At 39.5% G+C, this 13,704-nt stretch overlaps 1 protein-coding gene across 1 annotated transcript in view; it reads left to right on the forward strand.

Moving 5' to 3' along the window:
• GRIN2A (glutamate receptor, ionotropic, N-methyl D-aspartate 2A) overlaps positions 1-13,704 on the forward strand; it is a gene marked incomplete at its 5' end in the record, with an annotated part of 84,701 nt that overhangs the window by 64,865 nt on the left and 6,132 nt on the right. Inside the window, one exon of the mRNA XM_009882902.1 lies at positions 630-817. Coding sequence (XP_009881204.1) covers positions 630-817 — 188 coding nt within the window. The remainder of the gene's footprint in view (positions 1-629; positions 818-13,704) is intronic.

The raw sequence follows: 13,704 nt of genomic DNA on the forward strand, positions 1-13,704 counted from the left end.
TGTGCCCCAGGTACAAAAATAATACGTTTGGAACTGTGAATCATAAAGAATTATTTCATATAATTTTTAAGCAGGATTCAGATAGCTATATCAAATATGCTCCGATACCTTCCTCTGTCTTAGCACGGACTTAAGGTCCACCTTCATTGTTTATTTTTGGAAAGAGACATAAAATAATAGCGTGTGTGTGGAAAACTGGTGAAGTCACGTTTTCAGTCTCATTCAGAATTTTAAATAAGTTGATTGGTTAGTGTTGTTTCAATTCTAAGTTTTCTATTGTTATTTGTGTTGCTTTTGGAGATCAATTTTTCGTCTCGAGGTATTTGTTATCCATTTTGAGAGCAAAGATACAAAGATAACAGGACAAGACATTTTGTAGCTTGGTTTCTCCAGCTCAGTATTTTTTAACAGCACCTCTTAAAATAGAAATGCAAAACTATGTGTCCTACTTTCCTCTCACTAAAATAGATGCCTTTTGTTAATTTTAGATACAGCAGAGCAGGATATGTAATTAATGATATCAAAGAATCCATATGATATTTAACAGGGTCCTAACATCAAGGACAAAAGAAGTCTGACAACAGCTGTCCCTAATGATTTGGTTTGTAAAATGTTTTCTTTTATTTCAGGAAGTTGGATGCTTTCATCTATGATGCAGCGGTGCTGAATTACAAGGCTGGAAGAGATGAAGGCTGCAAACTTGTCACAATCGGGAGTGGGTACATCTTTGCCACGACAGGCTATGGAATAGCACTTCAGAAAGGATCACCTTGGAAGAGACAAATTGATCTAGCCCTCCTTCAGTTTGTTGGAGATGGTAGGGACCAACCTTTTTTCCTTTCTTTTCTTTCTCTATGTATGCACAGTTAATGCAGTTTTAGGTTTTTTTACTGTTCTCTTACAGTCCTTAAAAAAACAAACAGATGCAAAACAAATGAGTAACATTATTTCTCGATGCTGAGACAGGATTTCTCTTCCACACTGTTCTAACTCACCTCAATGCCAAGGACGTTTGCATCTATTTTCAGAGAGTGTTTTCATACACATCACAAAGTAATGCTGGCCTCAATGTTAGAGAGCACTTCTAAATTTATTTACTTTCTTTTTTTTTATTTTTGCCTCTGAGCAATTCCTGAGGAGTTTTTACTTGGTAGATGAGTTATCTTTCAGCATGACTGTTTTGCTATTTAAAAGTGTTTAGCTCAGTTCTGAACTGGTGCGAGTGATCCCTAATCTAATGTGGATTAATTTAAACTTCTGGTAAAAGAATGTTTATGGAAATGAAGTAGGGTGACTAGTTTTATTGGATATTAAACAGCTGTTTTTCATTCTAACACAAAACCAGAAGAATTGTAGGTCCTCTTGGCACTTCTGTCCTGCAGAAGAAAACTTAGTGTTCATCTTTGATACATTTGTAGACAGTAATAATAGTTCAGACTTGAACTACATTTTGATTGTAGAAATGTTTCTTTGCCACAGTGAAACTTCAAGCCTTTTGCATGTGCATGCAAATAAAAATATGGTGCTTTAAAAAATTTCTGTGTTATGACTGACTAAAATTCTCCATCAGATTGGAATATGGTGTGTGTTACATAATCATTGTGATATTTTTTTATGCCATAGATACATGTCTTAACTTTGCATTTCTCTGTCAGTGAAAAAGAGGTCTTCCTTGAAAAATAAATATGCACTTAAGGTCACCAATAGCATGCCACCAAGACTAAGAATGGTAAATTTCTGTGTAATATGACAGTTTAAATGGCAAAGTACAGGACCTCAGCATAGTGGTCTTCTGCTCCATAAAAAAACCATGACATTAGGTTTCATACTGGAGACAGTGAGTGTGTTAGTCTTCCAGCACATGGATTTTATTCTAATACTAAACGACTGGAAGAGTTGTAATCATCGTGACTGATGCATTTTGTCTGGTGTCCATATAGAGATACTAGTGTCAACATTATTGATCTGTTGGATTTAGGGAGGCTTATGGAAGAATCATTGCTTACTTCTGCTAAGGATTGAATATATGACCCATAATAGCTACTTTTCAGGCAATTACGTATTCTTGTTTTGAACAGTTGCAATTAATTGGCTGAAATATTTGCTTTATTTTTCTATTTGTGAATATTTTGTGAATAGAATATTTTTCTATTTGTATAATACTACTAAGAAGCATTAGGTGCTGCAATTCTGACACATTTTTAGATGGAGAAGTTGGATCAGAGAAGTTGAGTTATTTGTCCCATACCAAAGAAGAAAATGCTTCTGCAGCCTGAAGGAGGATCTGAGGTGTCTTTCTCAGTTGTGGGCTAACCCTTCTTGATGTTGCCAGAGCATCGCTGAGGTTTTCGTTCTTTTCACTGTGCATTTTCTTCATGCTTATTCTTTCATCATTTTTGATACTTCTCATCCAACAAAAAGAAATGAAATCACAGAGGAAGACAATAAACTGAATAGAAAGGAAAGTATTTTAAGCTATTCAAGAAAAACATGTTGAAATACCAAAGGTACTGCATTTTTATGCATCACTTCATCTCTGATATCAGGGAGAAAACAAAATGGATGGGAGGAAAGAGGAAAAAATTCTTATCACATATTTACACTTTAACCTGTGGATTTACATAGCATAGAAATGCATATATCTTCAACCCATTTTTAGTAGCCAAAAATAATACAAATAAATTGTCTACAAAACTCAGTATTAAAACTTCTATATGAATAATTCATAGAATTGCAATAGATACAGATGGCACCCAGGTGAATGAAACTTTGTCATGAAATGACTCCTCCCATGTTCATCTTGCTCAGATATTACTTCAGAAGATAAGCAAAAGTTTTGAATGCACAAACCATGGGGACTGTGAATGCGTTTATGGCATTTTTTCAGTGGTATGTTTCAGTACCTTTTCTAAAGGTACTCTGATCAACCCATGAATGCTAAAATGTTCACTTTCTCTTGTAAAGGATCCCAGGAATCTTTGTAAAGGATTCAGAAAATGGTGTGGGCTGTATTAAAGAGAATAGCAGTTGGACGGGTACAATGTATAGGAATTATTGTAAGCATGTTTCCTTTAGTCCCAGCAATGTTTGCTACCTTGTCTCACTTCATTGTGTCACAGGTCTAGGTGATAATTTTTAGAAAAAAAACAACAACACGCCAACCAATCAAACAAATAACCGAAAAAAACCAGGGCAAAAAGAAAAAAAAAATAACTAAGAATAATATTGAGACTGAAATTTCTTCTACTGATTTATAAAGTACATTGCAGGTGAACTGGAAGATAACACCAAGAAATTAAATGTTAAGAGTGATTGTCTGGAACTAACATGACCTGGTTTTGTAATCTACATCTAACTTCAGTAGTTTGATGAGTTTAGCTATGAACTTACGGAACTCCGCTTTGGTGAATCAGAAGGGATGAACCCAGAGTTAAGACCAACATCACTTTGCTGTATCACTAAAAATCTCTTTGAAGTTATCTAGACTACAAGCAAGTATGGTTGGGGGGAAAGTTTCATCTTAAGATTGTACTCCTGGGAAAGCCTCGGAGTCTAAATGAGGTTGTTTAAGTAAATAGGCAAACACAAATGAAGGCAGAAATACTTCTTTCACGTGTATAGCCTCTGCAGAATTAATTATTGTCAAAGACTAAGCCTATAAAACAGCAAAGTGCCTGGTAGTATTGAATTATTATTCAGTATAGGTAATAGAACATTCATCACATTATGGAATAATTTCTATGAAAGATTATAAATCTAATGAGTTTCGTAACTGTAAGGAAAAAAAATCCTAATGAGTTGAACAAACACAATTTCTTGATGTGAATGTTATGTTAATAAGAGAAAAGAACCTTCTGGATGGCACTAGATATTTGGATAAGGCCAAGTAATTTCTTTAAAACTATATCTGATTGCACCTACAAAACCCCATGATCTCATCTCTCTTTTACATTTACACAGTAACTGAGATAGCCTTTTGAAATGTGTTTTAAAGCTTTCAAACTCCTCTGCATCTGTCTTTCTCCTGTGATTTTTCTCATTGGATTTTTTTCATTGCTGCTTCTATATCATTCTCCTATCCAAGCCAGTTCACTTACACATTGAAATGAATCTTTTGCCCAGTGGATGGGAACCTTTTCCCTCTTCCTTGCTGATGTAAAACATCCAACGGAAGTATTAATGACTTATTAAGGCAGGAGCATCTTTTCATGCTTTCCAAAACATGGTGCTTTTTCTGCATTAAAGTAAATGGCTTTGAACCCTCTTTTTTATCTTGTTGACACTGGGAAAAAAAAAATAAAGTTAATACAGAGGGATATAGGTTTGTGTTAGGGATAACTTTAAGCTTAGAGTGGGTGGTTTATGTGTATCTACATGAGTATTGTTCTGATCCTGGGGATAGTTCTACTGGGTGGACAAATTATACTGACAATAATTACACTGTGAAAGCGACTCTGAAGTCTCAGTGGAAGGAAGATGGCTACAAGATGCCCAGTTTGTTACTCTAACACAGAGGAAAAGAGACAGAGGGAAGGAGGGTGGGAAGGAGTTGCTAAGGAATTTAAAGAATAGCTACTTAGTTGTCTCAAAAATTGAATTAACCCCACAATGTTTCATCACTTGGTCTGTGCAGGTTCATATATATAGCGCAGTTCATAGGAAGCTGAGATGAATGTGCATTTGTTAGTATAAGATGAATTGCTTTGGAAAACTGAATCTTTTTAATATAAAAAATCAGGAGTTGCATTTTCTTGTGTAAAGGATATGAGTGAAGTGTATTACTAGTGAATTTCTGGCTTTAAAAAACTTACTATCTGTATGTCACATCTCATTATCTACAAAAACTTCCAGTTGATGATTAGCATCTGCAGTTTTGTTTAAAATAGTTGATCATCGGGGTAATTCTGTAAAGCGCAGTAGTAGTTGTGCCTTTTTTATTGGCTTGTTGTGCTCACGAGATGAAACTTTCAAATTTTTTTTTAACAGAGAAATAAAAATATTTCTACTGAGACGCAGAAGACTATTTCTCAGTCTTCTCTTGAGAAATAGAAGCACCCAGGAGTTCAAAAGCAACTAAAATGATATGGCTGCTAAGAAGCAGCACCATCATTTTGTTTGGATCTTCCGCCCACAGCCACAGAAATGTGTCAGAACAGAAATGTTGTGCACTGAAGAATCGCACGATACGTGCTTTGATTTCTTTTATAAACCTCTGTAAAGAGCAGCTGGGCAGGCTGACATCCCCAGAATCCAGCACGTTACCCTAGCAGCTGTCAACTGCTTTTTTGTGCTAGCTTGCCATTTGGTAAGTGCAGTAAAGGCTCGGGCATACAGCCTGCGTAATTTAGCAAGTCCATAACTGCTGGACTGCGACATTTGTGAAGGCACCCGTGTTCCTCTAGCCTTCCAGAGTAGGAACTTTTGGCCACTTGTCTGAAGGCCCAGGCATGGCTTATACTCCTCTGGTGTGGGCTGCATGGTGCCATTTAAAGCAAGGTGGTACTTCTCTAAGAATATCCTGCAAAGTAGTTTGAAAGACATTGCTTCTGAAACCTATAGCATCGTGTCTTTGGGATTTGGAGCAGAATCACTGGTGCCTAGTAGGTGAGAAGAATGTATTTTTCTTTCTCTCTGTCTTTCTATTATTTTTTTTCCATTTGTGAGCAAATGAGATTGTTGAACTACAAATGACAAAGCTGCTTTGGGATTAGGAGAGTAAGAGGGCTTCAGAGTCTGCATGGGATGGCGAGAAAGACAGCAAGGAGCCTTTAGCTGTGGGAGATGCAGAAGAAATAGAGGGATAAAAGACACATGACAGCAGAAATGGATGGAAATGAGCAACAGAAAAGTGCTGGGTAAAGAGGGCAAGCATGGGGAGGAGTGAGAGAATGCCAGCCAGCTAGCCAGGTCGAGCATCATCACGTGAGGTATTTGTAACCTCCTGCGCTACCTGCAGGTTAAGGGCTCAGTTGAAATGAAGGCCTGGGAAGAGATCTCCAGGAAAAGAGGGGCAGATGGTATAGCTGTATTAAGCCCTTAACCCTTAAGGCTGCAATCTTTGAAGCAATTAGAGACATGGAGATGTGGAGGAGAAAACTGGTTTTGGTTTGAGTTTCCACAGAGAGTCTGTTACCTGCTTCCCAGTAACTTTCAGTTCTGTTTAATCTTTATGTGCTTTTAGGATGGCTTAGTACACTAAGAATTATTTTCCTGGGTGGGTAATTGCTTCTCACCCCTTAAGGGTAATAGATAACTGTGGAAATAAGATTTGCCCCCTCACATCTGGAAGAGGAAATCTCTTTGCTATTTTTTTCGTATTTTAGCATAAGCCTTCCAAATCGCTGTCTAGATTATAAGGAAGTGTAGCAGTGTGAGTCACGCTGGCTCTTAAAGACCAGGAAGGAAATACGTATGTGATTATAAGGACATATTTTCAGTGAGTGCTGCTCAGGCAGAATACACCTCCAATCCCAGTGATTTTCTGTTTATATATTTAGTGTCCTCCTTAAGCAGTGGGTGGAACAAATGTGACTGGAGAGTGTGAGTGTATAAGTGGAGGGTGTTTGTGTAGCTGAACAAGAGTTAGAGGGATTGTAATATTGAAAGTCGTGCTTAGCAGTTCTGTTAATTCATCCTTAACTAATGGGGGCATGCAGAGTGCAGTTATTAGCTCACAATAAGTTTATTGCTGTCAGTCATCTGTGTTCCTCTTGCTATTTTTACAGGGAGAAATAACTCGGAAAATAAGAGTAAGAGAGATTGTTTTGGGGGATCCAGACTGAACTTAAAAAGTTGCTGTGCTTTTATATAATCTCTTCTATGAAACATGCCGTATGGATCATATAACTAGGGCAAACTGAAATTGATGAGCTTATTGAACCAAACACGCACCAACCCGTTTGGCTTCTGACTCCTGTGTTCAGGGTAAAGACCCTCTTATGTCAGGGTCTAAAAGTGCTGGGGTGCTACCTTCCTCCTCCATTGCTTAGTGGGAGTTCTCACCAGAGGGAGTGTGAAACAGTCCCTGAATTTGAAAACTGTCATTTGTCCAGTCTGAATAAGCAAATGACTCTGCTGGTGCAGCCACAGGCTTTTGAAGGTGATGCCCTACATCTGACTAATGTGAAAGTCTATATTTAACCCTTTTACTCAAGGTCTATAATTGTTATGTGTCGGTTTTCTTTGCTTGCATGCTGGCTTCTCAGGCTGAACCTCAGGTTAGCGCTTTGCGCAAGAGTCGCCACCCTTTATACCATCAATACCAGCCTGTTTCTTTTTGCACCTTCTGCTCTGTCACAGGCACTATGATCTCCTGCTGGGGTAGCCTCCTCCTGCCCTGCACCTTATACAGCTCTCGGGGATGTGCTGACACTAGAGGTCTGTTGTACTCAACCAATAAAACAACAAATACGTTGGGCTGCAGCTCGGCTTTCTCTGCTTGGACAGAGCATCCTTTCCTTGCTTGCCCTAGGCACGCTCCTGCAGAATGCGCTTCACGGGGATGCTTGCAGTGTGTGAAGCGACACAGTGTAGGGGAGAATTATTTTTTCCAGAAAACTCTCATTCATGCAAGGCAATGTTTCTTGGGGGCAGAGGAGGTGACTTTCCATGCAGTTGCAGTTAGTTGCCTGCTGCAGGACCTGGCATTGGTGCAGGTGTATCCGGCGCTGGGGCTTTCCGCAGCTCAGGTGGTTGTGAATGCCTTTGTGCCATGGATCTCACTGTGTGAACCCAACCTCTCACCCACGCTCAAGAGAGCAGTAGCCCATTTTAGAAATTCCCCTGCCAGAGAAACCCCCATTAGATTATTTTTTTCCTCGGTTTGTTTTAGGTTTGCTGTTCCTCATATGTTCTGTCGGCACCTGGACGCCAGGTTTTGGTTCGTGATAAGGTGAAGGTACGGGCTGGCACTCTGAACCAGCCTGAAATTGTCATTTGCAAACAGCATGTCAAGTGTTAAAAACCTTTTCCTGAATCCAGAAGGGACATATAAAATACATTTCTTCTCCTTCATGTGTGAGAATAATTAAATAGCTCAAAATTAAGGCAAGAACTTGATGAAAATACCCTTCCGGAGTACCTAAGGAACTAGTTGAGGCAGCCTGTGAACCATCAGTGATTATAGCCAGGACCCTATGGCTTTAACCTACGTGGTTAAAGTAGGGCAGAAAACCGTCTGTCTTTCAAAGAAGAAAAATGAAAACTCACTGAATTATAGTCTTTAGTGCTTATAGAAATATGAAAACAAATTATTTAGCAATTTACTTTGATAATTTGGAGGATAATAAGAGAACCAAAACTAAAAAGTCAATTTTCCAATTACAAATCTTGCAAAATTAATGTAATTACTCATCTGATAAGATAACTGTTCTTGCAGAGAATGTAGTTATGTGAAACAGAAGTAAATAGTAGATTCTTCACAAGGACCATGTCTGTTTCCTTTTCCACTTAGTCAATGTGTTGACTGTAATCACTGTTTATATGTTGCTGCTTATTCTTCCCTCCCATAACTTTTATTTAATGGCTTCTTGACAAGCATTTCTCATGTGTAGAGCTAGTTCCAAAGCCATATCTCTGTTATTATTTCTTCAATTTCCCTCCATCAAACACTCTGTCCAAACTTCTGCTGGTGTTGTGTCCCCCCCGGAGCCTGGCTGAACGCGGCACACCTTTTAAAAGCAAGTGGTGTCCCGGACTTCTGACGGCTATTTCGGACTGTCATGAGTCTGTGCTTAATGTGCCTGTGTTCCCGAGTCCCACTGAAAGCCAGCCCAGGCCTGGCTGCCTGCCCGGGAGTGAAGATCAAACGAGGTAAATCATGGGCTTTGTTTGATTTTTTGGGGGGTGTTTTTCTACCAGGATGAAGCTCGACCCGCAGTGGTACTGGCTGGGATGGTGCCCTTTGGTGCTTGTCCACAGCTGTGGGGAAGAGAAGGATAAAAGCCCTGTGGCTGTGGATTGGGAGCGGGGGAGTGGAAGCACTCCCAGCCATGCAGCGCTTCTGATGTTTGTTACTTATTGACTATTGTACGCTCTGGCTTTTGCCATCAGGAGCATTCAGGGTTAGATTCTCCATCTCTGACCCTTTCCCCCCATTTGTATTCTCAGGGAGAGGGGGAGAAGATGCTCAGGTGCCACTCAAGCCTCAGAGGTCTTGTGTTCTTTGGAACAGAGCAGAAAGTTGGTTTTATTATTGGCTTTTTAAATAAGCAGCAAAGAAGGTTATCCCAGTCTGTTCTCTTTTTGGATGTAATTATAAATCTTTGTGCTTGTTTATTTCTGGCAAGTTTGTAACTAGGGACATACTTGGGTGATAAAGATTTTATTTTATTTTTTTACTAATCATGAGGAAGGCATCAGAAAAATATTTAAAAACTATTATTCCCTCTCAGAAAAAAAAGTTCCCTCAAACTGCTTTTCTATAAGTACATGTGGAGAATGATGGATTATATGGGATTGGTGTTTCTCTTTTTTACAACTAACATGTCTTTTTCAGTTTGTGTGCATCTTCTGGGATGCATGTGTAGATGTAGAGGAAAAAAAAAAACCTCAGAAAACGAAGTAACATCAGTGAAATGACCCATAAATGAGACAGCTTTAACCGTCAGTATCTCATGGTTGGCCCATCATTTGGGAAGACACTGCCTCTTTTGGGCAAATGGTTTAATGAGCAAAGCTGCGAACCAAGGGAGGATGCCAGACCCTGGCAAGATGCTGGGCCTAGGAAATTAGTGGGATCTGGGGATACCAGTAACCCCCATAAAAAAAAAAAAAAAAAACCCTGAGAGCTGACACATCTCCAAGAGAGACAGGGACAGAGACTGCAAGAGGGCAGCATGTTTTTCAGCTCCGAGAGGATGGTGGCATGGATAGATGATGCTTACCACAGCCTGCAAAAACTGCTAAGGGCTGGGGTGAGGAAAAGTGTGCCATTCTACCCTTCGATCTGTATCTTTTCTGTGTCGGGATAATGATGTTTTTATTGTGAAAATTTTTTCACTGGGCACACTGGACAGTTTATCACTCCTTCCCAGAATGATAAAGTGTCAAATGCGCTAGAGGTGTTGCACAAAATGTAGAAATAAAGCTATTTGTGGGATATTCAGAGTCAGAATGGCCAACCGGCACATTTCTGTGCAAACGGCCGTCAGAGGAGATAGCACCGTAGGCGCAGGAATAAACCCAACAGAAATACAAAGGGATTTGAGTACTGTTTGCGCTGTAACCTAAAAACATTGTAAATAGTCTTGAATTACCACTGAGAGAGCTAGAATTTTGCAGTTTATTAGAGAAGACTATACTGTGTTCTGAGTGAGTATTGTAAAGGTTCAACACTGCTTGAAATGTGGATCTTTAAAATACTTGCTTTTACTGATTCTTACACTGTAAATGAGGCAGACTTTTTGTGATACAGCACTATAGAAATCTTAAAAATATCTTTACTGTAGGTACCATACAGTTATTTGTGGATTTTGCAGGTTAAATATACTGTGAACATATTAAACAGAAAATAAGCACTTTTTTTTTTTTCCCCAAATATATTGGGACTGTTAATTCTCGAATCTTGTGCTAGTGTTATGAGGTACTTTGTTGCCGAAGTCTGGAACTATTAATTTAATCATTAATATTGTCCATACATGAATGGATGTAGCAAATGATTGTGGCATTACATTACTTTTAGTAAGTGCTTGAAATGAAACCAAGAAGCCTTAAAATAAATATGATTAATATTTATATGTAACTTGAGACCCCCCGATTAGATGCCGGCTTGAACTCCATTAACACTTGGTTCGTTGAGGCCTGGCATTTGTATATATTGGGGTTGCTGACTTAGATTTCCAAGGGCTTTGTTAAGGAAGATTTGGAGCTCTTACTTGCTAGTTAGGTTTATGCACACATGGAGATAACTGAACCCTCCGATGCCCAATAATTACAATTTTCTGGCTTTTCAAGTGCCAAGACTACTATATTGCTATAGGTGTCATCACCATACACATTTACCTCACAAGTTAGACCACCCAAAAGGATTTGAAAGACAACAACATTCCTCCAAAATGTCTTTATTCTTTTAAATATTTCTTTCTGAACCAAAGTTTAACTAGCCTCGAAGTTCAGTGTTTTGAATTCCAACTGCAGGCCAAGTTTGGAAGTCGCTGATTTTCATAAGGAATGAATTGACACTGCAGTTGAAAAATTTCTCAAACCTTAGGATTTTGTAATAAAAATGTTACATGTTCTGTAAATAGCTTGGGTAAAATGTAATGGGCAGGAAGAGCAATAAATGGATTGGTCATTTTTTGCCAGGTTTATAGGGTCAGCTGTGCTGAAGTGTTATTACATTTAAATTAGTAACTGTTTTGTCTGTGTTTCGGTGTGTATACACATACATATATAAATATATTCTGTAAATCTAACTGATTGTATCCTGGGCTGCATCAAAAGAAGCATGGCCAGCAGGTCAAGGGAGGTGATTCTGCCCCTCAACTCCACTCTCGTGAGACCCCACCTGGAGTACTGTGTCCAGCTCTGGAGTCCCCAACATAAGAAAGACATGGACCTGCTGGAGCATGTCCAGAGGAGAGCCATGAGGACGATCCGAGGGCTGGAGCACCTCTCCTATGAGGAGAGGCTGAGAGAGTTGGGGCTGTTCAGCCTGGAGAAGAGAAGGCTCCGGGCAGATCTTATTGCGGCCTTCCAGTACCTAAAGGGGGCCTACAGGAGAGCTGGGGAAGGAATTTTCACTAGGGCATGGAGTGATAGGACGAGGGGGAATGGCTTAAAACTGGAAGAGGGCAGGTTTAGATTAAACATTAGGAAGAAGTTTTTCACTTTGAGGGTGGTAAGGCACTGGAACAGGTTGCCCAGAGAGGCTGCTGAGGCCCCATCCCTGGAGGTGTTCAAGGCCAGGCTGGATGTGGCCTTGGGCAACCTGGGCTGGTGGGAGGTGTCCCTGCCCATGGCAGGGGGGTTGGAACTCGATGATCTTCAAGATCCTCTCCAACCTAAACCATTCTATGATTCTGTGATTTATACAGAGAGAGCAGAATTACCATCCTAATCTGTCCATTCCCAGATACCATTTCATAAATACAACAGTCCAATGATTCACGGTGCTTTGTGGTCTATAAAACTGGATTACTTTTGTGTATTAATGGTGATTTCTGTCATTGTCAGATATAATAGAAGGGATATCGCAACAGCAGGATTTGCGAGACTGGGATGCTTTGTTCTTCGTAGCTTGCCAGGGCACTGTCATTTATCTCGACTCGAAACAAGCTGGCTTGGTTTCTGTAGTGATGTTTCTGGAAAGGTTAGTGGATTATCAATAGTTACTTTAGATGTACATGCCAAAGGGAAAGAAACACAGAGGAAACAGAAGTAAAAAACAGGTTTAAATTCCTTCATGAATTTTCTTATGAATTGTAAAAGGGCACAGCAGTCAAATCAAGTTGATGTTTGACAGTCTTGGGAGATGCGAATTTTCCTGTGGGACGTAATGAGTGCTGATTGTCAGAGCTTCGGCTACTAATGCATGAACCAGAAATATTGCGCTCTCTTTGGATTTGGGTTCTTTTCTCTTCTGTAGCCTCTGTGAGTTTTATTCATAGACCTTGGGGAGGACTTGAAAGATAGACGAGGGGAACAGTCCACTGAGGTTTAGCAAAACAAAACAAATCCAAAAAGATATGGTAATGCAGTAATGAACCCCAATTATCTATGTAGCAACAGTGTACAATGTCTATGCTGTTGCAATTAATAATTTATTGTCCCAATGTGCTGGATTAGAAGACTTTTAAAGATTCATCATGATTGACTTTCTTTTTTGGGGATGCTCTTAGGTATTTTGAAGATCGAGCACTGTAATTTGGGAGAAGATATAGTGCCTTTTTCAGATGTAGAGGTTCAATTCATGCTTCAAGCACAAAACTAAACTCAGACTTAACTAGGAACTGAAAAATCTCTTTTATAAATTTGTGAAAAGTCTTTGCTGAAGTGCCTTGGTACTTGTCCTTTCTACTTCAGTTTTTCCATCATATTCTATGTGAAGCAATTTCTCCATCACAGTCTCGTGTTCCACTTCCAACTCATACATCCAAATGATCTGTGGGCTGCAGCTTTTCTAGTGCCCTGGCACTCTCTCCTGCAAAATGCTCTTGCGCAGCAGGTCACTGATCTTCTAGTCTAGCTTGAAGGGAGCTGAACTGGCAATATAGGTTCTAGCCACTTTTTTCTGATCTTTACTCCAATGATGTATGGATTGTAATACTGAAAATGTAATCCCTAATCATTGGTAAGGATTAGGGATCTGTAGCATAGGAATGAAGCCATATCCTAAATTGGGAAGCACACCAAGCCAGCTAAGACTGTACTTTCTAGCCCTCTGTAGTGCCTGCTGTGTTTTCTAGAAACAGTGAAGTTTGTCTTTAAAAATAATGATAGAATTACTCATCTGAGTGTATCTCCAAGAGAGTAAAAAGGCATGTATGCACATGCACTGCTTCAGCAAGGGCAACACTAAACATTTGAAAATTAATCATATCATGCAATATAAAAAACAATCTTGGCAGGAACAATTGCAGTTTGTTGCACACCTCTGTCCATGTTGGCAGTGGCAACCACTGCTGAGTGCCGTGTCCTTCATCTGGGGCCAAATCTCATTGGTGAAATGCAGATTCTAAGACTAAGAATGAGAAACAGAGGGAA

The sequence above is a fragment of the Charadrius vociferus genome, unplaced genomic scaffold, assembly GCF_000708025.1.
Source record: "Charadrius vociferus isolate BGI_N301 unplaced genomic scaffold, ASM70802v2 scaffold74, whole genome shotgun sequence".
Lineage (NCBI taxonomy): Eukaryota > Metazoa > Chordata > Aves > Charadriiformes > Charadriidae > Charadrius > Charadrius vociferus.